Below are 22824 nucleotides of genomic sequence, written 5' to 3' on the forward strand. Positions count from 1 at the left end.
ATGCCCAGCCTTTTTTGAGTTATGAATTTTTGAAGTTGCCGTTTTTGCGTGTCAGCGACGCGCTCAAGTTGAGCCTACTGTGCGCGCACCTTTTAATGTGATCCGAGCTATGTAAACGACATATTAGTCCATTGGCCATGTGGTAGCGTGCTCGCTCACGGCGCCAGGGGTCCGGAGTTCGATTCTTGATCGGAAGATCTGATTTTTACTATTGATTATGTTGTTTTTTCATCGTTTCAACACATTAAATTATAAATCACCTTGTAAACGTTATGATTCTAATTATTTTTTATGTATTTTTTAATATTTTTTTTAATGATTTCTTGAGAAAAAAGGGAAAAAAAAAATATTATTCACATCCTAGCTTTTACAAAGTGACTTACAATTTGTTGTGATGAAGCGATTAAAAAACAAAATAATCAATTGTAAAAATTAATTTTCGGATCAAGAATCGAACTCCGGACCCCTTCCGCCGTGAGCGAGCACGCTACCGCTTGGCCGGTGGACGTGTTTGACGTTCGTGTATCTCGGATCACATTAAAAGATGCGCGCACAGTAGGCTCAACTTGAGCGCGTCGCTGACACGCAAAAACGGCAACTTCAAAAATTCATAACTCAAAAACGGCTGGGCATTGGCACCTAAAAAAAAATACGGTTTCTTATATTAACCTATTCTACCTCTCTGCCAAATTTGAACCCGATCTGAGGGGGACAATCGGTAGCCTCCCCTTGTGAGTTTTACCTTCAAAAATAAGTTTTACACTGAATGGAAGATAGTGGTGCGGAGTCTCCTTTCTTAATACTGATTGTCTTCTGATACAATGGTGCCTTTATTAGATTAATTCTAATCTGATAATCTGCGGAACTTTGTGAGCCTAGCATGGCGGCTGACGTTCGAGGCCAAAAGTGAGGCACTGGATGCAAAAAGAGCACTCCTCGGTTGCAGTGTTTCAGAGTCTCCTCTAATATTTCATTCGTTGTAAGGAAAGTGAATTAATCCATTTCACTAAGAATTTTACTGAATATTCCTCATGATTTTACAATTTTCTACCGAGAGAATTCTGGAAAAATCACCCATGAAATTCTTCTCAAAGGGATTAATGAGCAACAGAGATTCTGAAACACTGCAATCGAGAAGTGCCCTTTTTGCATCCAGTGTCTCAATTATTCTCTCCAAAGATAACTTACCCCTTTTGGATCAGTAACTGAACACACAAGCACAGTAAAAAAATCAACTTTATTAAAATTTTCAACTGACAACATGAAAAAAGTACATGGAAACTATTTACTGTGAGCTAAATTAAATATTTCTCTGTTACCAGAATTTAAAAAGTCAGACATAGCAAAAAATAAAAGTAACAAAGAAATTCTCACTATTAATTAAATTGAGGCTCATTCTAACTCCAATGTTTGGCTTTCAAGGTGGCAGTACATATTCTGAAAAAATAACAGCACACAGTTTCTATGGACTGAGAAAGAATAATTCCTGAAAATTCAGGTAACCCTGACCAAGATAATCATAATTTCCTGACCCTCTCAGTCAAGAATCTGCTAAGATTCATTAATAATGGAGAAATTTTGACCACAAATCATTCAAAGTTTTTAGGTTCTTGCACATAGCAGTAAAAATACGCTTATAATTAAGTATTCTTGATAATAAATAAAATTTTTGTTTCTAGTGTCGTAAAAACTATAAGCAAAAGTATTAGAGACATGGAGAAACAATTTGTCATTCCTATAAAATTTCCTGATTATTCTTTAATACATTATAATGCCTTCAATTTTCTAGACTTTCCTAGCCCTGTGAACACCTTTGTATATTCCAAAGAGACCTCTTTCAGGTCAAACATAGTGGCATACACAAAAAATGAAGTGGTCAGAATACATACGGAACTAATTTTGTGGCATGATTTTTGATTGTCATTTTCATTCTAAAAATATGATGAGAATTAATTATTTTAAGTGATGAAAAAGATCTTGAATCCTCATTGAACGATGACTCTCGCAAATATCATCCAGTTGCTTCAGCTGCAACTTTTTTCGGCTTGTGTGCTACCTCTGATGTGCCCATATCCTCAACTTGATTTCCTTTGAGACAAACAAAAGAACTGATTTAGAGAACAACTAGGAAAAATCTTTCACTTCTATTTTCATCAGAAAGCAGGGTGCAATTTGTTCCAGGCTTTTGCTTTTTTCTGTAGCAGGTTTGGTTTATGCAAAAAGGTCAACACGATATGCTCACTAAAGTATTATTACATTATTTGAACGCACTGCGTCTCTAGAAAGGGGTAAAATGGGTAGCAACTATTAGCATTTCAATCCAGGAGTGGATGTATGCCAAAACAATATGGTTTCGCGATAGGCAAAAACCACCAATCAAAGGAGAGAGAGATGAGAGAACTTTATCAGCCTCCGCAGTCAATTTTCGAGGCATCCACAATTTGGTTCCAACCTCGCGATTTAGAACAATTTTCACTTCTATCACTATCAGATATTTATCTAGGATTTTTTTGACGCCCATTGTAGACAATTTTTTATAAGTTCAGAGTGTTTTTTATAGTAACAGAAGAATATGGATACCTACAAAAAATTATCTAAAGGCTAACATGGCATTAAGAGACAGACAATCTGAGGAGTAACGGAAGGCTAAAATTAATATAATTACCTATTAGAGAAGATGGTAGATGGGTTGGACTATGATCGGGAACTGGCGCTAATTCATCTAGCAAAAGAGCCGCTAATTCAGCCTCATATTCAGCATCTGACGGCGAGTTTATGACTTTAGACAGTGTAGACTCAATTTCGTCATTGTCTTCTAGAGCCTGTGAACAAGAATTGTGATTGGTTTTAAGGAACTTAAACTTTGACAATGAGAACAACTAATGTAAATAGCTGACAAATCACTGCTTCACAACCGTAATATGACAAGCAAAAGTATTATCATTAGCAAGGAGACTATCCGACAAAAAAAATATAACATTATTTCGGACGGTGCTGTCCAAGATCGCTGAAAGTGTGGGTCTTGTAATGCTGAGCTTGCAGCTACTGCTCAATACGAACTAGGACACACAATTTCCCTATAAATTGTGCTATTCCATTGCAATGTGTTCTTAAAACTTAAGCATTTTTTTAAACAACACTTTCAAAAACGGAAAAAAATAGCACTTAATAACATTTGCGGTTGCAGCATAATATTAAGTGAGAGAAAAAATAACTGCTATTACCTGTTCAATTTTGCCCATTGTATCGTCAATTTTATCGATGTTGAGACCAGCTTCTTTAATTTTGGATTCCAACGCGAAGACGCCTTGCTGGTAAGTATCGAACACCTGAAATTAACCCGATAAAATGCTCCGTAAGTGACATAGGAGTAGCAGTTACAGATAAAATGCAACATTGAACACATGCAGGCAGCAAAATCATGAGGAGCTCTAGCAGCTCTTACTTTATAGAAACTCGTCAAAAAACATCCACATTTTCCAAATTAATAGCTCCGGAATAAGAAAAAAAAAAATCTTAAAGAAAAAAGATAAGGGGATGGCAGTTTTCAATTTATTCATACTTTCACGTAGGTGGGTCCAATCTGGTGTCAATATTCTTGCAAAGTCTGGAATTTAAAGTATCAGGGACTGACCATAAAATCCATTGTTGTGGCGTGTTTTAACACAAAATATAATTCTGAACACTTCATGAATTATGACTCTTTTCCGTAAACTACACTACTTTTGAGAAAATCTATGACAAAAATGTTTGTACCCCAGTGATCCGATATTAAATCCCTAAATCCCCAGATTTGCTCAAACATCCCCAAAAAATCTCTAGATTTTGCAAAAAAACCGCCATTTTTGACGTAGAATCATAACGTCATTCGATATATGTACAGATTTACAATATAGAAATCTGATAGGCTCATTTGAATTTTGCCGCTCTTTGAAAGCAGTGCCAAGCAGTGCTAAAACAGACCAATAAAATGAAAAAATATTAGTTGAGTTTTAATTAATTTTTTTTTTTTTTTTTTTTTACTGTCGAATGTCAAGTATATCGAGTGACGCAATCGATTCTGTTCCGGCTTATTTACGGGAAAATAGTGTTGCCAATAAGGCTTACAAAATATAGATAAAAAAATATTTTAGCTATGATTGAGGTTAGAAAGTTGTATTCGCTTACTTTCACCTCGTCAAAAACAATCCCTTGATCCCTAGAAATTCCGGAAAATTCCTAGACATGGCATCACTGTTGTACTCACCTGCACCATCAACCTCTTTCCAAAATGTCACAGAGTCCATCTTCTTCTTTTTCTTGAGGAAAAAAAATTGATCTGAACAATAATTTTTATTAACAATCTTACCTGACTGTTAGAATCTACTTCTTTCACTCTGCTCATCAAGCTTTGAATATTTTCCAGTATTAACACTCTTTTCTCGATGGTTTTCTCTAGCTCCATTTTTTTTCTCAGATGCACTTTAGCCTGCAAAAATGACAGTGTTCAAGTATTAAATATCCTCAATGTGAAATTGGAAGTATCAAAATTACCTCCTGCTGGCGAAAATTCAAAAAGGATTTTTGCTTCTTTAAATAGTTGAAAAGCCACTTGTACCGAAACTTTTCAAGAATTATTGCGTAGGTTGTTTCAGCAAAAAATAAGAGGAATTAAAAGGCTGAATTGATTGCGTGTAGAAATAATATTTTGGAAGTTGGGTGATTAATACTTTAATCTGAAGAGAAAGAAAAATTATTGGAAATACTTTTTCACTACCCTACTTCGAATTTTTTTTTTTTTTTTTTTTTAGGCTTCTTTGATGATGATGATTATACAAGTAACTTGATGTTTCAGTATTCACAATGAGGCTCTTGGCAAGGTACGAATTAAGACACTATGCAAGATGTTTTTTCTTCGAAATTTCACAACAAAAACGAATCCTGCAAAAGGAGTTCTAAACTTTAACTCCAAAACAAGCTACAAGTATTTATAATTAACAACATGGTTGATTGACAAAAAGAAAAATGACTCATTTGAAGAATCTAACTTTTATTTGATCTGTGTTAAAAATATTTGCTAATATCTCTTCAGGAGTTGATTTCCGAAATTCCCGTTGCATGATTCGTTTTCTATGTAAGATTTTGAAGAAAATTCATGTGCCATTAATTTCTAGTCTAGACCTTGCCTAGTGGTCTATTATTAGGGACAAGAATTATTTGAGTCACTGATGGTCCGTAACAGTACATTTTCAAGCCTTGAGAAATGTTGTATCCTCTTGTAAACACTAACGGATTTTACAGAAAATTTTGCTCCTGTGAGTTTTTACCCTATGCAATGATAATTACACTTTTAGACTGAATTCCAGAGCACGTCACCTATCCAAAAACTAATAATGACCAACAGAACAGTTAAATTGAACTTACTAATTTTCTTAAACCTCTATCAAGGTAACTTTTAGCTTCTTTCACTAAATTTTCTTTTTCCATCTCAAGCTGTTCAATATTCTCTATTAGGAAGCGTTCTTGAGATTGCAGGGTGTATGTTGCCTCCTCCTCCTTTGAAATAGTCAAGCTCTGGCCACCTTTGTCACTTACGAATTTGACTAGAGTTTTGCCATCTAAAACGGTTTTTATTGCTTTACTCTGAAACAAAAGAGAAGTAAAAAATGTCAGAAAGAATAGAACAGAACGTGACCACCAAACAAAAATTCATCCAGTGATTCATACATGATGACTGTAGTTAGACAATGACGAAAGTTGACAAATTTTTTTGGAAATACTTAATTGTAATCAGCAAATGCGCAAGTATTTTCAAACAAAATGATATAATTGTGTCTTAACTGCTGGGAGAGATACGCTATTTTCTTGATAGAATGTAGCCTTACAGTCTTAAAAATTGAGAACCTTCAGGATTCCTATGTATCTCCTTTATTAGGTTCCCTGACTTATTCTGCATTTCTGAACCCCAAAATGTTTGAAATCGCTAACTTTCTCCGAACTTCAAACAAAACCTCCACTTCCTGATTGAAAGTCCAAAATTATTATAAAGTCGAAAATGACATCATAGTCGAGGTTACCCAACGGCTTGTCTGGTACAGCCATGTTAACAGGATGACGGACGAGAGGCTGCAAAGGAGCTGCTTGATTGGATTGGATTTGGGTTTCTCCTCAGAGGAGACAAAAGGGATGCCCAATGAAAGGGCGGCCACAGGGGGTTTTAATTGAAATGAGGGAGTGCCAACTCCCTGAGGGGTTGTGGGAGGATCGAGGACTGTGGTGGTTAGGCATCATGAAGCGCCAGAGAGCGCTGTAAAAGCGATTATTATGTATGTATTGTAAAGTAGTTTGAAGGTGTATCCCCAACTTATGGAAATTGATTTTTTTGGAACCATAGTAGCTAAATTTGAGGACACCAGAGAATTAATATCTCGATGTTGTACGGTTCTGGAAATTCCCAATATTTCCACTGTGTTCAACAAAAAGTTTTAATGAAGCATACCTTTATCAGTCCCTACAATTAAAATTTTAGTTTGTGGATGTTGACTCTACCTGCAGTGATAAGTAGTGAACGATCAAATTGACAATAGTCAAAGAAAATGGTTGCTCATTCTTCATTACATCTTTCAACTCTTCTATGTCGTAGAGATGATCAAATTCGACGGACTTGAGGAGATTTTCAGCAAGCACCTAGGAACAAAAGAGGAAATAATCATACTCAGTGAAAAAGAAAGAAAAGGTTGCAATGCTACTGACTGAGATACAAGGGATCTTTATTTCACCAACCGTAAACATGAAAAGAAATGTGCGATACACCTATTTCTAGATTGATAACAATCAAAAACAATATGGAACAGCCACAGAGAATTAAAAGAAAATTGGATACTTTCAATCTTGCTTACCTTCAAAGATGGCAGATGGACAAACTCAGTGTCTTCCTGAACTGTTGAATTGGAGGCAAATACATTAGTTTTTAACTTGGTGAATGCCCATCTTGCAGGACTTTTCACCAAAGAATGCACCGCCCAACCACTCCATGATTGTTCTGGGGGTGTCTCTTGCAAGAATTCATCTACCGACTTTATTTCTTTATTCCTAGAATGGTGTAAAAAAACGAAATGGGAACAAGGTAAGTAAGAGTAAAATTCACAGGTCAAGTTGGTTATACTCTGATGATATTTCAAAACTTGAAAACCTTTTTCACTTGCAAAATTCACCAATCGCTGCCATACTTGATATAAACTTAGGAGTTGTCCATAAAAAATGCTGCAAGGGCAGAAATTTGCATGATTCAAGTGAGACTGGGGAAAGAATCACCTTGATTTTTTTAAATTTATGTTATTGTTTTCAAAGATGTATTGAAAAAGAAAATGACGATTGTTTACGTATCTAAAAATGAGGCAAGTCCAGCAAAACATGACCTAACTTTACGGGGAAAGGGGAAGCAGTCTTGGATGATGAAAGGAATAAAGGGGTCTGAAGTTGTGGATTTCATAAATTTACATAATTTAAGCATGGCCTCTTAAAGGATAGATCACAAATTTCATGTAAATCTGTAAACCCCTAGCTTAAATTAATTTTATTGGTATTTTAATACCCCAACTTTAAATTTACAATGTTTTGGTGAGATATAGATATGGATAGGTTTTCCAGAAATCCACCTCAGAGAAAAAAAGTTCGGTTGTATGAACCGAATGTACGGTGTTCAATATCGGCCGTATTGTTCCGTTCATGTAACCACTCTCTCGGTTCTGGGAAACGTATCCTCAGTTCATGCAACCGAGCTATCAATTCGAACAGAACTGATGAAAAAGTTTGGTTGCACGAACCGAGGATATGGTTCCCAGAACCGAGAGAGCGGTTGCATGAACCGAACAATACGACCGATATCGAACACTGTAAATTCGATTCATATGACCGAAGTTTTTTCCTCAGTTTTTTTCAACATTGGAGTTTATTCCAATGTTCCTCTTTTGGCCAATGGACTTCTCCACTTACGCAGCTTCTTACTTATGCATCAATCACAGAATGCATTGCATAAATATCCTATTTTCTGACTACACCATCGCTCCTCAAATTAAGACAAAGAAGCAGGCACATAGTTTTACTCTACTTTACCCAAAATTAAGTGATGAGAAAAATATATGCTGTAACTTACTTCAACAAGTCATCTACAACAAGCGCCAAACAGAGGGGTCTCCGTGTGTCCCGTTGGAAGAAGGTTTGGATATCTTTGATACTGAAGAGTGGGTTTGACTGAAATAAACACCATTTTTCGATCATCTTCTTCCAAAAGTCCAGTTTTGTGTCAAAGTTGAGAGGGTTGACATTGCGATTCCGAAAAGGAGCATACAATGCATTCATTCGCTCGGCATCAGTCCAAAAATCAGGATACTCAAACGTTCTACTTTTTGCTGGGTCCATTTCCAAATTGAAGAAGGGCTGCTCTGATAAAATGTTAACAGAGACTACATGTCAATTGTAAAACTAGATCTTGAGGTTTGTTCTCTGTGGATGGGAAAAAAGAAAAGCAATTTGAGGAACGATCAGAAATTCAAAAAGTCTCTCATTATTACAGCAAGTACTAGCGACAGGTTTAATTAAAAAAAGAGAGAAAAAAATCATTATCATAGATACCCAGAAATAGTTACATTCCAAAAGTAAAAATAAAACAATTTTGCTGGATTTTTCTTTTACTTAGGGTACGTTAGTCCGTCTATTTCAAAGCAGTTTACACGCATCTTCAATCAGTGTCCGACAAAATAAGATCAGAGATATTTCAGTGAGAGACACCATTTTAATAGCATGAATGCCATGGTCCAGCATAGTTATGATAATTCAGTTTCCGTTATAGTGTCATCTTAATTAAAAAGGTCCTAGCTTTCTAAAATCCTATCGCTACTGAAAAACATGTTCATCTTGCTTCAGAAAATGTACCTATTAAGCTTAAAACCATGAGAGGCAATTGATCACAAGTTAGTAGACATCCAATCGGAATAAACTAGCAAATTTAATAGCAATAAGAGATGCAGAGCAAAAGAAGGATTATGAATGAGGGCTGGAAAAATCATGTCTAAGTAAGATGAACATTACAGAAGGTGCAGAAGCCACTTATCAGTTCACCTATATTTTTTTTCACTTCAAATATTCCTGAAGAGATTATCTCACGCTTAGAGTCCCTAAAAGCCCATCCTCCTTCAGTCCCGAATCAAACCAGCTCCAGGTAACTGTTGTTTCGGGACCGTCAAACTCGGGTCACTATGTGCAATGAGGGAGAGTAATAACCTCATTGCGGAAATTTATCATGATCCTTCTAATCAAGAGATGATGCAAATAAGATAAAGACGATGAAAAATTCATTAAATGAAAATGTGACAGAGGATTAAAGACCATTTAAAGGTGAATGTTGGTCATTCCATCTCGAACCCATGGTATTTGGTAAAATGATAAGGAATATTACCATCAGCACAGCTCTCTTTTAATGTGTGTAGAATGTGAAGCTCAGCGTTGTGCTTAACACTAAAACCGCAGACACAGGCACTGGAGGAAATTGTGTAAATAGTTAGTGATAAAAAATTAAAAATTGATAGATTGAAACACAACGGAGTGATAATTTCAGTCGTTTCAATGTTGACAGCGCCAAAGAAGTAAACAAAGGGTATTTATTGCGTCACGCCTGTAACCTCATTTTCATTGGCTGATCTATATTTCTACGTCACGACTCCTGATAAATAAAAATCCTAACCTCATCCATTACATGCGTTTTCTGTTTCCAAATTTTCAAGATTTTCCAATTCTCTCCGGTATTTACTTGGCTTGAATCATTTGAACCCTCTTAGAAACAGAAATTGCATTTACTTACGTCTCAAATTATACTGTAACATTTGATTCAAGTGTCATTTCATGTCATTTCGCTCCTTTGTATTGATGTTGTCTTTTCCAGGATGAACCGAAGTGATTTCACAGGAACTTAGCTTTCATTCGGTCTATTGTCAGTAAGTATTTTTTCCCTCTTCGTTTTATTCATTACTGTAGGTAATGTAGCAAGAGATTGGTATCTCAAGTAGTCACATTTTACATTGTGGACCTGCAGCTGCATCTAGAGATGACACTCGAAAGTGAGATTTCTGTCTTAATTTAAGTACTTATTATTTAGATCGACTTTTCACTGAATGAGTGCATACGTATCACAATGCATGCTATTGAATAGGAATTCAGAATATGACAGTTAGGGATGGACGAATATTGAATTCGAATGTGAATAATCGAAACTTTTCGAATGCGATTATTTGAGAATTCAAATCTTGCGATTCCGAATACTTCGGAAGCGAATATTCGAATATTTTCGATTATTGCTTCGATTTTTGATTTTTTATGAACCGTGGGAGTTAAATGACACTTTTAACTAAGTAAGACGGTCACAAGATTGATGATAGGGATGGACGGTTATCGAATTCGAATGCGATTATTTGAGTGTTCGAGATTGCGAGTTTGATGACTTCGGAAGCGAATATTCGAATGTGATGCCATTATCTCAGTGCTGATAATTCGAATATCAAATATTCGATTATCTAAATATTCGACCATCCCTAATGACAGTCCTCCTTGTCATTCATGAGTTCTTAGAGTTCATGTGCTGCTTACACAATATCTATCTGCCTCTCAACATAAGACAAAATTTCGTGAAGCACTGCAGGAGTTATGTGCAGATGCCATTACTTGATCAAGGTGAAATCATTGAAGTTTCATACCTTAATATTACCTGTACACACTGCGAATGGAGCGTGCACTCATTTTGTTGAACAAAAATTATCTTGAAATAGCAGTTTACGACTGCCTGTGATGCGTTTTTCCTCCTCCCCACCCTATTATTACTACCCACTCACAAAAATTTGAAAATTCATCAGTCGCTATTGTGCATAATCTCACCTAACTTGCAGTCTACTTGTCATTTTTCTAGACCTTGAATTGCCGCTGAAGATGGATCCTGAACCTCCAGCCAAAAAGAAATTTAAAGCCGGGAATTTGAACAGTTTCATTAAATCCTCTCGAAAGACTGCGAACGATTCAAGTAAAGATGAAAGTGAATCCAAGATTCCTAAAAGTCTCTCCCCTCTCAAATGGAAGAAGGTCAAAGCAGACAACTTAGATTTAGACTTCTGCTCTCAATTTTATCTCAAAGAAGAAGCTGATGAGTTAATCAGACGGCTGGAAACAGATATTGAATATTTTACTGGAGATTTAGCCAAAGTTTTTGTGTTTGGAAAATGGCATAATGTACCTCGCAAGCAAGTAAGTGAAAATCTTTTGAGTTTACAGCCACTTGTTTGAATTGGCTCATATGAGAAAAATAAGAAATAACTACTTACAGTTGTTTTTCTCTGAGGAGAAGATATTGTCGGAGATTGCACAAGGAAGATTTTCCATGCCTGCGCGCACATGAACCTGTGCGCCCAAATCCTTGCCCTTGGTATTTTTTAGGAGGAATTTTAGTTCTCTAAGTAGATACTAGAAATCCTAACCTCCTGAAAAACTTAAAAAAGTCAGAGAATTTTAGGAAACCATAAAAATAATAAAATTTCTGAGAGGCAAGTTGAAAAGTCAGCAAAAGCTAGTATTTAGATGAAAAACTCAATGTAGATATTTTTGTATTCACGAGATGCTTTTACAGTACTCCGGGGCGCTCTACAATCTCAGAGGAATGTGGGCTTTTTTTCTTTTTTAAATAAAATACAAATAAAAAGGAAAGGAATTCATGAAAGAATTTGTTTTGTTTTTCGCACAGTTTATGAGGCTAGAGATTTGCCTCTGAACACTAATCGAATAATAAGTATATATCTAGCTTGATGTTTTTTCTTCCTTTTATACTAATGTTCATCAAGTATAGCTGACAGCCTCTCAATTACGTCCGTGCAAGTAGGGCTGAATTTTTTTAAGAAAATAAATTATTCTCTGTTATAAGAAAATGAGGGTTATAATTTTTGGAATGTTCAGAAAAGTCGATGGCAAGTCATGCCAGCCAGTTGGAATGTGATATTAAGTACCTTTTTTTTTTTCAGGCAACTTTTGGAGAGCCAGGTCTGAGCTACAAATTTTCAGGGATTTCTGCTCCCTCCCGACCTTGGCCAAAAGTATTACTAGAAATTAAGGAAAAGGTTTCAAAAGCCTGCAGTAAGGACTTCAATTTTGTTCTGGTGAACAGGTCAGTAACAACACCCTCAGTGAGATTTCTCGAGAGAAGTAGATTTTTCAATCTTCTCATATGAGACTGCATATTTCATTTCATACATTGAGAACTCAGACTGCGAGTAGCACTAGACTTTTTAACTTTCTGTCACATTTTTTCTACCCTGAGGAATTTTTGAGTGTAGTTCATCTGAAAAACATGAGTGGAATGCTGCCTTAAAACTGTCTAATCGCTTCCTGAAGGGTTGTATCATTTTTTTGATCACACTGTATTAGAAAGTTAATGTAGGAAATTAACAATCGAAGCAATTTGACTTTTAACTTAAAAAAGTGATTGTTGCGCAGTAATCTGGTTTGAACTATAGGCTTTTTTAACCTTAGCTAAATTACGAAGAAATTATGGATTGACGCACGAGTCGTTTTTAGATGGAGTGTTGGTGATTTTGCCAACGTCCGTTAAATTTCAGTATGCTTCTGAGATTCTCGTTACAGAAGGAAAAATCTCGCTTGAGTATAATTTTCCCTCTTTAAGAAAAATGTTGTTTGGTGCAACACTATTTACGACCAGTCAGGAAGGCAACTGCAGATGCGTTTTGGGTCTAATTGGACCCATCATCAGTGCAGCACAGCTGGGTTCAGCCGTAGCTGGATCGTCTGGAAAATCTATTTTTAACCACCTGAAATATCTATCTTCAAATTAATCTGGAGGTACCTACTTACTTCTGGTGTATCATGAAGTATTTGACCTATAAAAATAAGACACTGAGTCTGACTGTATCATCCTTTTGCAATTATTATCACGCAGCTGTGAAGACATAAAATTATTGAATAGAGTTTTCACTTCTTTTTTTAAATCACAGGTACAATGATGGGAATGATTATATGGCTGAACACAGAGACAATGAGAAAGAGTTGGATCCTCATACGCCAATAGCCTCTCTTTCATTTGGTCAAGCGAGAGATTTCATCTTCACCCATGGAAGCACGAAAAAGAAGGATAAGTCACCCAACAGTACCAAAATACCTCCAGTTAAGTTTGTTCTCAATCATGGAAGTCTTCTCCTTATGAATCATCCTACAAATATTTATTGGTATCATTCTTTACCGCGGAGAAAAACAGCTCCTGGAGTAAGAATTAATTTAACTTTTCGAAAGGTCATCAAGAGCAAATGCTCTTGAAGAACTACTTTAATAAGCCCGTACAAAAATTATGGAAACTCTTTTATGTCACAGGACTGTAATCGTACCATGACTCTCAAACCATAATGTCACTTTTCCATTTGCAGTTGTTGCAGATGTCGCTCTATTTCAGTTAATTTTTACTCTCTCCCCTCTGTAATTGAATTGGTTTGTGCTAAAACGTCCGTTGTCTAATACAGGGCTTTATAATTGCAGTGGTTTTTTTTGCCCCACAACACCGATGAATAAGATCGATCTCTTTAGTAATCGTTTAATTATATACTCAGGGGATTTTTTATAAAATTATTTTACATTCTTAATGTCTTAAACAATCTTGTTTCTGCAAAATTCAACAAAATCGTCCGCTCAAATTCTGAAACATTATATTGGACATCTCTTATGAAAACTCTTTTATTTTGCAGGGCTCTAACAGAATAGAACATTTTTGCACGAGCCGATTCAATTATTTTTTAATCCTCTCTCAAGTGTGACGGTTACTTGCAAAACTTTGCAGATTTGAAGGTAATGTTTTGGTGGTGGCTAATGGTTCACGCACTAGTCTGGGGTAAAATTGTCTTTCAGCTCAATTAAGAGAGGGCTCATACATTCATTTGATCAACTCGCCTTTTCATTACTTTTTAATTAATCATGGATGGTATGCATACATACCAATATCAATCAAACACGGTCCTAAAAACTCTTAACAATACTTTATTTTACATAAGAACAACAGTTAACAATAGTCATAATCTGAAAAATATCTCAAAATATATGATACATTTTTAAAACTTAAGTATGTAAAAGTTGTAATTTGTAAAATGAATCACCTCAATGTTGAAACAGTTTGCCTAATATAGTTTTACATTGACCGGAAAAGTTATGAAGACAAAAACTTCATTTCAGCAATTGAAATTGGGTCTATATTTTACTTTATTCTCTATTTATGTTGACATTTTTCAGTCCAAATTCATGTATAAATATTTGCCATGACTTGATTAGTGAAATTATTTGTCAATTCTTTGAGCTTAAATGAAGGCTCGTCATTTCCGTCATCTTTGAATGAGGAGTTTAATTTTACAATAAGCAACTCTTCAGAGCCTGCTTTTGGGAGAAAAGTTAATTACAGTATAAAAGGTAGCTTTAATTATTGGGAGAACAAAAAATGCTCTTATCAGGTTTAATTAAAACCTACAAGATACATATCTGTTCCCATTGTTTTTGCAACTCATAATTTTGGTTTATTCTAACCCAATTATGTATCAAGATATATTGCATCTACAATCAAAGAATGCAGAAATCAAAAATCGGTATGATAAGTGCCGACCAGATTCCCTTTCCTGACTCAAAAATTAAACTATAGGAACAATAACGCAGTATATCACTAATTAGATAATCAAAATTTTGAGTCAGTAGTAATCAATAATTAAGGTTAGTAGCTTTTCAAGTTAGCTCAGAAATGAGCCTCAGATTTATATCATGAGAAATAATGGTAACAAAATTTTACGTTAGATAAAAAGAAACTTTCACTTAACACACACATTTGAAAAAGAAATTAGAAGTGACAACCTTGGAAGGTATTCATTTGCATCTCTGGACAATCTTTCCTGATTTGAACTAATTTGCTTTTATTCTTTCTCAGTTTTTCTTCCACCCATTCTTAAAACTTGATAATTCTTACAATGTGCTGCAAATGAATAAGCACAGAAATCTTTTTCAATAATATCGGCTATAAATTTCTTTACACTTGGTAATTTTTGAAGTTTCAAGATATTTAAGTAAAATATGGGCAATCCAAAAATTAATTCAGGCATTTTTGCAAATTCTTAAACTCCACTCTCCATTGAAGCTCTTCGTAGTTCATGGCCACGGTTGCATAGAGACAGCGTATTTCAGCATGACTCTGAGCCTAACATTTCCTTTTTCCTATGCAGAATCGAATAGATTGGTGCTCAAATTGCCCTTTAATAATTAAGAAAGAAGTGTTGATATGATGTGTGATGCTTAAAAAAAATGTCTTATGAGCAGACTTGCAAGTTGCAATGTCGGCGTAGAGAGGATTCGACTTCCTCGGGAATTGGTTTAACATTCAAACAGCCTTGCATTAACAGGGGCAAGAATAGCATTTTCAAAGCACAGAAACATAAAACAAAACATAATCAGGCATTTCAAAAATTGTTAGCGAAACAATTTAAAGTTTAATTAAATTTAAATTATATTTATTTACATTGTTGATGATGCATCTTGTATTGAGAATTGTAGGTAGGTACATGCAGTACCCATAGAAGTTATGAAACATCAAACCTAGATTTTGGTGCATGATAATGATAAGAAAATAAAGTATCATAAAAAGTCTTGGATATGTAAAATGAAACAAGTTAAAATCTGAAAAGTTGAAGTAAGATTAAGTTTGATCGGAATGTTATAATTGAGATCGAGAGGCCATCCTTATTCTAGCTGCATCTCGTGATCGATTATGCACTTCTGCCGTCCGCAGTGTTATTCCGAAAATATCTTCGTGGTACCTGTTTTCATCCTGGTCAAAACAAAGAAATTACACCATCAGAAAATTTTCATGAACATCACAGATTCTAAACTCTTGAAGTAATTTCATTGTGTGCTCGTCATCTTTTATACAACAGTCGCAGTGTAGAACACAAAAATGTATGTATCGTAATCTATGCTGTAGCCCTGGTTTGGTTTGACATTTGGGTGTTTCCTGTGCCAAAATACTCACTATTGTGTTCGCAAATGTTCTTAACATTCCTTCAAGCAGGGGTTACATGTATGAGCTCTTAAGTACATCATCATGTTCTGGTATTTTTTGCCTTTTTACTAATTGCCATTAACTTTTAAAAGTCAAAAATTGATTTTTTCATACTTATCAGTGTTTCTTTAAGGTTTTTCTAGTCAATGGAAGGGAGGGCAGTTTTTTCAATTGATTAGAAAAATAATATACCTCCGTTTACAAAGCACTTTTGACCATCAGCTGTGAAATTATTTTTGAGTCAATACAACAAACGGTAAAGGTAAAAATTATTAAATTACATTCTACAGTAAGTTTTTAGAGATGACTTGTTCAAATAGAAAATTTCCCATACTTTATTTAAAAATTGATCAAATACTTTGTTCTTGCACAATTAAAAAAGTACGTACTCTTAAACTGAGAACAAAATTGTCCGCTTCACTTTCGCCAAGGCCACTTCTGTCTTGAATTATTTTTCGGAGAGTCTGATACACATCCTCCGCCATCGTGCAGTCTCCACAGACGTAAAAGTGTCCACGTTCCACAACAATTAGCCTGTAGATTGCTTCACGCTCCTCCCACATTGAGTCTTGAACATATTTCTGTAAGAATGATCAGAGAGCGATCAGTAAATACAAAACTCCTTCTGTCGAATAAGCTTCTAGTTTTTCATTTGTCTATTTTTAACCAGAGCATTTCATATTTACTGTATTAGTTAATTATGGATGCTGGAATATGGAACACTATTTCCACTAGATTTTCAAACAACTGCATTTTTGTAGAAAAAGGTAAAAGGTTTTGTATTTTTCTGTGCTGAAAAGCACATGAACTGTTCTTTGGCCAGGGCTATTGTACAAATCAAATTACAGATCATTAAAATACAGAAATATTAAAGCCATCAGTAACAATCCCATGAAATATGTTAAAATACATAATGCAATCAGATTATGAAACTAGCCTCACACAATTATGCATTAATCATCAAGAATTTCGTATTTCTATCTGGACGTTTCTCTCAACGCTCACAACTCCAAAATTTGATTTTTTTCTGAAGGAAGGCAAAATGCATGAAGTTTGAAATTTAAAATAACTAAAATTAATAGTCACCTTTGGTAGAGACGGCTCTCTAGATAGTGACAGAAATACTTTTCCAAGGACATTCTCTTTCAACATATTTTCCTTTTCCTTGGTATACAGCTCCAAATTTTTAGTGCGGCAGCCAAAGAATAACCAAATGGTGCCAATTTTCTTTCCAACTGCAAATAAAAAATTGCTGCATCAATTTTCCAAGACATTACATAAATTGCCAGGTCTGAGGAATGGCAAAATGCACTTTACAAAACACAAATTATGTTTAAAAATAGCCAACAGTTTGTGCTTCACTCAGTGAAAATTAAACTGAGCACTGAGTCCTGTTGAGGATTAGTCGAAAGCACTTTTACATAAAAATAGAGACTGCCAATCAGATAAAAGCCTCCATGCCTTGCAACCTCCTTCTTGCTGTTTCAGTCACGATAAGTTTGTGAGAGACGAGCTAATATTATTTTTGGGAACTGCATGATGCAAAGTTCATGGGGTATAAGTATATCTCTCCCATCAATTCCAATATCAAATGCAAATGCCATTATCCCATTAATTTTGGACTTTTTCAATTTGTTCAACAAGTCTTAGGTATATGACATTTTGATTAGGAAACATAATTTATGAAGCGCTTATTCTTATAGTGTCAAGAGTTCCAGTGGTGCGAATCCAACTAAAAGAATATGAGAAGAAAAAAAAGTGGTGGGTCTTCATTAAGTTCCTGATTCATATTTTAGTTATTTGTGAGGAATTATGCCATGTTTTCCTCTGTTTATGAATTGACCGATTCATTCTTTCGTGCAATTGTCGAACTGAATTTTCAAATATGAAATACCTTTTAACTTTGACTGCCAGGCTCTCTCTTGCCAGAAACTTCTGAATGGTGCTATACCTGTCCCTGGTCCAACTACTACTAGCGGTAAACTAAGATCTGAAGGAAGATGAAAATTCGGTGCGCTGAAAATTTGAGGAAAGAAAACATTTATTTCAATCAAAATACGTATCCAATTCAAAGTTAATTAGGATAGGGAGATAGTCTCAAGAAGGGCACAAATAAGATAAGCACAATAATGTTGAGAGTGAAATATAATTGGCCTCTAGACAAGATGTAAATTTAAGCACAACGCTGCATGATTTTTCTTCAAAACATCACAAAGAAAACGAATTGCTCAATGAGAAGTCTGAAAATCAACTCCTGAACAAGATATAAATATTTTTTATTAAAATTGGTTTAATGGCAAAAATAAAATTGAAGTCATTTGTATAATCCAACTTCCATTTGACCGGTGTTAAAAGGACTTGTCAATTTCTCGTTCATAAGTTGATTGCCGAACTTTCCGTTGTGTGAATCATGTTCTACGAGAGATTTTGAAGAGAAAACATGTGACGTTTTCTTCTAATTGAACGTATTTCTGCCAAACGGAACTATGTGCATTATGACGTGAGCCCTGTTATGCATATACTCTTATGGGTCTCAGGGCTCATATCTTAACGCACTTAGTTCCTTTTGGCAGAAATACGTCCAATTCAGACCTTGTCTAGTGGCTCGTTCTTTAACTGTACTTTTGCTCCTCTGTAAAAATTTTGTTGCAATCAAATTTTTCTATGAACATTTTCCTGCATAAGTTTGTTGATATTTTAAGTATACCTACCTGAAAGAACCAGCAGGTAAGTAAATATAAATCGAATAAAAAAATTAAACTCCATTATTGAGTACATTGTGGAGGAAGGTGTCACCAATACATTTTATTTCACTTTTAAAACTAATGTTAGATAAGTCAGTAACAAACCACGAACATAGTAGAAAAAAGATGGGCTGCTGAAGGCTGTACCTAATAATGTCTGAATGACTTATCAGTTTTGGGTTGGGAGAGTAAAATTACTTTCTCCTGCTTTTAAATCCAAAGCAATTCGGTTTCAGGACATTCTGTCAACGATTTTTTGTCCGCACACTTGTTTTGTCCAGTAGTTGACGTCCACGCGTAAAATAAACAAGAGTCGGTCCAAGTGTTATATTTTTGTCCATGTAATATTTTAATGACAGTATCAAAATGAGAAATTGAGAGAGAAGGAGGTGTTGATACGGTAACTCATTTTTTAAATTAAATGTTACTCTCCTCTTTTGATTTGTCTTTCCAAATCGTCATTGGTGAGTATTTGGTTTTATTTCTATCCTTAAAATTGTCGATATAAAATATACCTTGTACATCGCTTTCTTTTTATTTTTTTAATGAAAATATTACTTCATTTTAAAAGCATTCACATTTTTAAAACGTGGCAAATATTTGTAAAACCTTTTCCAAGCGATGGCATCGATATCAATCTCAATGAGTCGTAGTTGAATTGAAAGAAACTACATAAAAATGAAAGGAGGAGAGGAAAAAATCAAGAAGCACGCAATCTTTAGTTTTAAACCATTTGTACATCGATCTTTTAGAGTCAAATACGTCCAATTTTGAGCGGATAGTTGCGCGTACACCACGCTGCAGCACAGTAAAAACACAAAGTATAAAAGAAAAAATCGAAGTGCTTTGGAAATCATTAAATTCGACACGGAACCACCTTAATATTTACAAAACACACGTTTATATTTTCCTTTTATACTTATCTTTTCCGTCAATTTAAATGAGAATAATCCATGCAGAGTGTGCAAACATTTCAAAATCATGAGTTGAAAATCGCTGACTCCGCGAGTTTAAATACTACAGCCTAACACAGAGCGGAACGGCGCGCGGCGTGCTGCCAGCGCGAACGCGCACTGGCGCCTACAAACCTAAGTGGATACTTCACGCATTGCGCAATGCTTGAAGTATCCCCTTAGGTTTGTAGGCGCCAATGCGCGCTAGCCGGCCGCCCACCGCGCCGCAGCGTGCCACGGCGCGGCGCCTCAAACAACTATTTCACATCAGAGGTGTTGCACAGTATCATACGAAATTGAAAGCGCTCTAACAAATTAAGAATGGCAGGCATTCTTTAAGAATACGGAGCTTCCCTCGCAAAATAAATCAAGATACTGTGACACAAAAGGAGAGCGGTAGTCCAAAAACTTACTAAGTCCTAGCATCCGTATTCAATAACGTTTAGCATAATTTGCCGAAAAAGCGCGTGGACGCAAACTACCAGAAAAAACAGGTGCGCGGACAAAATCGTTGACGAAATGTCCTATAATCGGCAAATTCTCTGAGGAATGATGAAGTATCTTAAAGTAAATGAAAAGACACGAGAAAACAATCAGTTGGGAAAAACTATTTTGACCAAGAGAAACAAGGAGCTTACCTACGGACGAATATGTAAACATCGTCATTTAGTTGAATATCTTTCAAGTAATTGGAACAAACACCGTAATGTTCTGGTCCTTTTCCACCTGTAAAAGTTTTTGTTAAAAAAAATATTACCATATTTTTTATACTATTTCATGGGAAATTTGTAAGATCTTTTTAACTAACTTTTTGAAGTACTTTCTGGTGCTCTTGTAGTGCTTTAGTGTTACACGTCAAAAATTGTTAATGTACCAACTCAGCGATTTCTTCTTTTTTTCTTGGCTTTTTAGTGTTCTGCAAGAAAAGGAGCATTTGATTTGTTTTTACTGCAGTTTTCTCTCTAAAGCATCTCATAAAAGTATTTTTACCATGTTGTCTTGCAAATCCGATAATCAATCAAGTTATGTAATGAACAGTCTTTGGTCAGCTTGCTGACGGGCCCTTACAAAGTTTTTTTAAAAGCTATAGGATGAGACAATATTACATCAGATAGTAATAACTAAAAAACCAAAAAAAAGACAGTACAGCACTTAAATATTATTAAATATATTCTTCTATCCCTCTACTTACTAATGTTTATTAAATATATTTTGTATATTTATTTATTGAAATATAACTAAGTGCTGTTCCGTGCCGTATCCATATGATAATAATAATGAAATTTTGCCAGCCACCCTGGCGATACCGAGATGAAATACTTAATAAATGTAATTTCTGAGGATTCGATGAATTTGGAGGAGAGATCGTGTACCTCTCGCGATATTGAGATGAAATTCGTGTAATTTTTGACTTTTTAAGAGGTGAAATCCAAGTAAGCAACTATTCGAACTCCGGTGTAGGTTTGTGGTATCATGCGAAATTGAAGGAAAATCATTGCTTTTAGCCTATCTCAAGTTACGGACGTTTATAAATATTGAGCTCATATCCACTCGAAAATCGCGTAATTTTCGCGAGGAGGTGAACACTTCTTAATATTTTGATCAACCGTTGAAAATCTTGCGTTTTTCCGAGATATTGGGTAAACTACGCGTAATTTTCAATGACTTGACAAAACAGCTTATTTGCCGCGATTGCCACGTACTTTCTGAGATTTTATGTAAAATCACCGGAAAAATCGCGTCTTCACCGCGATATCGAGATGAAAAGCTCGCTATTTATGAGGATTCGATGAATCCGGGGGAGATATCGCGCACCTCTCCCAATATTGAGATAAAATGCGCGTAATTTATGATTTTTTAATGGGTGGAATCCAAGTGAGCATTTATTCCAACTCCGGAGTAGGTTTGTGGTATCACGCGAAATTGAAGGAAAAACATAGCGACGGTGTAAGTCTGCAATCACATAACTCGGTTTGCGACGTCGCAGACTTCCTGTCATACTTTATTTTTAAGACGGAAAACTACTCAACGGAAATTCTTTAAAACTGCCGTGATTTTTCTTCTCTGTGTGAAGAAAATTCTGCGCATAAACTTCAAGGAATGATGTCAATTTATTCTCCTTTACGAGGCGGAGATTTTCAGACACCGCAAACGAGTTATGTGATTGCCGACTTGCACCGTCGATAGCTTTTAGCCCATCTCAAGGTACGGACGTTCATGAACATTAAGCCTGCATCGCATCTATGTGAAAATCGCATGATTTTCGCGATGGGGTGAAAATTTTTGATCTTTTTTTATTTTAATCGACCGCTGAAAAATTTGCGTTTTTGCGGGGATATTGAGGTAAGCGACGCGTAATTTTCAAAAATCACTGTATAGAAATCGCGTCTTTACCGCGGTACAGGGTGGCTAGCGACCGGAAAACAGGGAAATGGACCACTAGACAAGGTACAGGTTTCAGCATTCTGATACATATTTCTTCACCAAAATTTCACATAAAACACGATGCGCACAACGTAAATCACCGAAATTGACTCCTTACGAAGATATTTAATGATTCTTGGTGCGGGAATTGAAACCACCCGCTTATGCAAACTCAATGCTCTACGTGATTCACATCGCGCGCTAAACGTTATCATGAACGTCTCTGCGATAAAAAAATCTGGCAACCTCAATCTTGACGCTTTTGGCTCAGCTATAGGAAATTACTTACACTTTGAAAAACGCATGGTGGGAAATGAACATTGCTCGGTTGAGAAGCTTGCTGAAACCGTTGTAGTGCCGATTTGACTCACGTAGAGCTTTGAGTTTCTTGTGAGCGGGCAGTTCAAATTCCTCGTAACCAATGTGAAATAAAAACGTTAATATATCTTCGTTAGGAGTCAGTTTCAATAATTTTCGTTGTGTGAATCGTGTTCTACGCGAAATTCTTGTTAAGAAACATGTATCAGATTGTTTAAATTCGTACCTTGTCTAGTGCTCCGTTCAGAGACTAAAACTCGATGGGGAAAAATCAGGAAAT

The 22824-nt window shown here is 35.5% G+C and overlaps 3 protein-coding genes across 3 annotated transcripts in view; 1 reads left to right on the forward strand and 2 right to left on the reverse strand.

Annotated features, from left to right (window-relative positions):
* Window positions 1–1218: 1218 nt before the first annotated feature.
* LOC109031806 (charged multivesicular body protein 7) lies at window positions 1219–9594 on the reverse strand. The gene is made up of 9 exons (XM_019043570.2): window positions 9437–9594; window positions 8135–8484; window positions 6879–7071; window positions 6529–6666; window positions 5404–5622; window positions 4349–4468; window positions 3225–3329; window positions 2666–2822; window positions 1219–2088 (listed from the first exon to the last, which is right to left on the reverse strand). Exons 2-9 carry the CDS (start codon window positions 8398–8400, stop codon window positions 2012–2014), a joined length of 1275 nt encoding a protein of 424 aa, XP_018899115.2. The 5' UTR covers window positions 8401–8484; window positions 9437–9594; the 3' UTR covers window positions 1219–2011.
* A 145-nt stretch (window positions 9595–9739) lies between these two features.
* On the forward strand, window positions 9740–14134 carry LOC109031809 (DNA oxidative demethylase ALKBH2). Its single transcript, XM_019043574.2, has 4 exons — window positions 9740–9971; window positions 10937–11268; window positions 12036–12178; window positions 13023–14134. The coding sequence occupies exons 2-4, from the start codon at window positions 10957–10959 to the stop codon at window positions 13339–13341; spliced, it is 774 nt and encodes a 257-aa protein (XP_018899119.1). The 5' UTR covers window positions 9740–9971; window positions 10937–10956; the 3' UTR covers window positions 13342–14134.
* The window catches only part of Nos (Nitric oxide synthase), a gene marked incomplete in the record, with an annotated part of 155723 nt that continues 146480 nt past the window's right edge, over window positions 13582–22824 (reverse strand). The window contains 5 exon segments of the mRNA XM_072296611.1: window positions 13582–15874; window positions 16495–16686; window positions 17192–17340; window positions 18000–18121; window positions 20441–20528. Coding sequence (XP_072152712.1) covers window positions 15761–15874; window positions 16495–16686; window positions 17192–17340; window positions 18000–18121; window positions 20441–20528 — 665 coding nt within the window.

This window comes from Bemisia tabaci, chromosome 2, assembly GCF_918797505.1.
Source record: "Bemisia tabaci chromosome 2, PGI_BMITA_v3".
In the NCBI taxonomy this organism is placed as follows: Eukaryota; Metazoa; Arthropoda; class Insecta; order Hemiptera; family Aleyrodidae; genus Bemisia; species Bemisia tabaci.

Excerpts from the sequence above, each read along its gene's own strand:
- LOC109031806 (XM_019043570.2), bottom strand. The coding sequence starts at position 8,400 with ATGGACCCAGCAAAAAGTAGAACGTTTGAGTATCCTGATTTTTGGACT. Across the intron at positions 4,469-5,403 it reads ATAGAGGTTTAAGAAAATTA|GCTAAAGTGCATCTGAGAAA; the intron begins GTAAGTTCAATT and ends TCATTTTTGCAG. Across the intron at positions 3,330-4,348 it reads AAGTAGATTCTAACAGTCAG|GTGTTCGATACTTACCAGCA; the intron begins GTAAGATTGTTA and ends GGTTAATTTCAG.
- LOC109031809 (XM_019043574.2), top strand. The coding sequence starts at position 10,957 with ATGGATCCTGAACCTCCAGCCAAAAAGAAATTTAAAGCCGGGAATTTG. Across the intron at positions 11,269-12,035 it reads ATAATGTACCTCGCAAGCAA|GCAACTTTTGGAGAGCCAGG; the intron begins GTAAGTGAAAAT and ends TTTTTTTTTCAG. Across the intron at positions 12,179-13,022 it reads AATTTTGTTCTGGTGAACAG|GTACAATGATGGGAATGATT; the intron begins GTCAGTAACAAC and ends TTTAAATCACAG.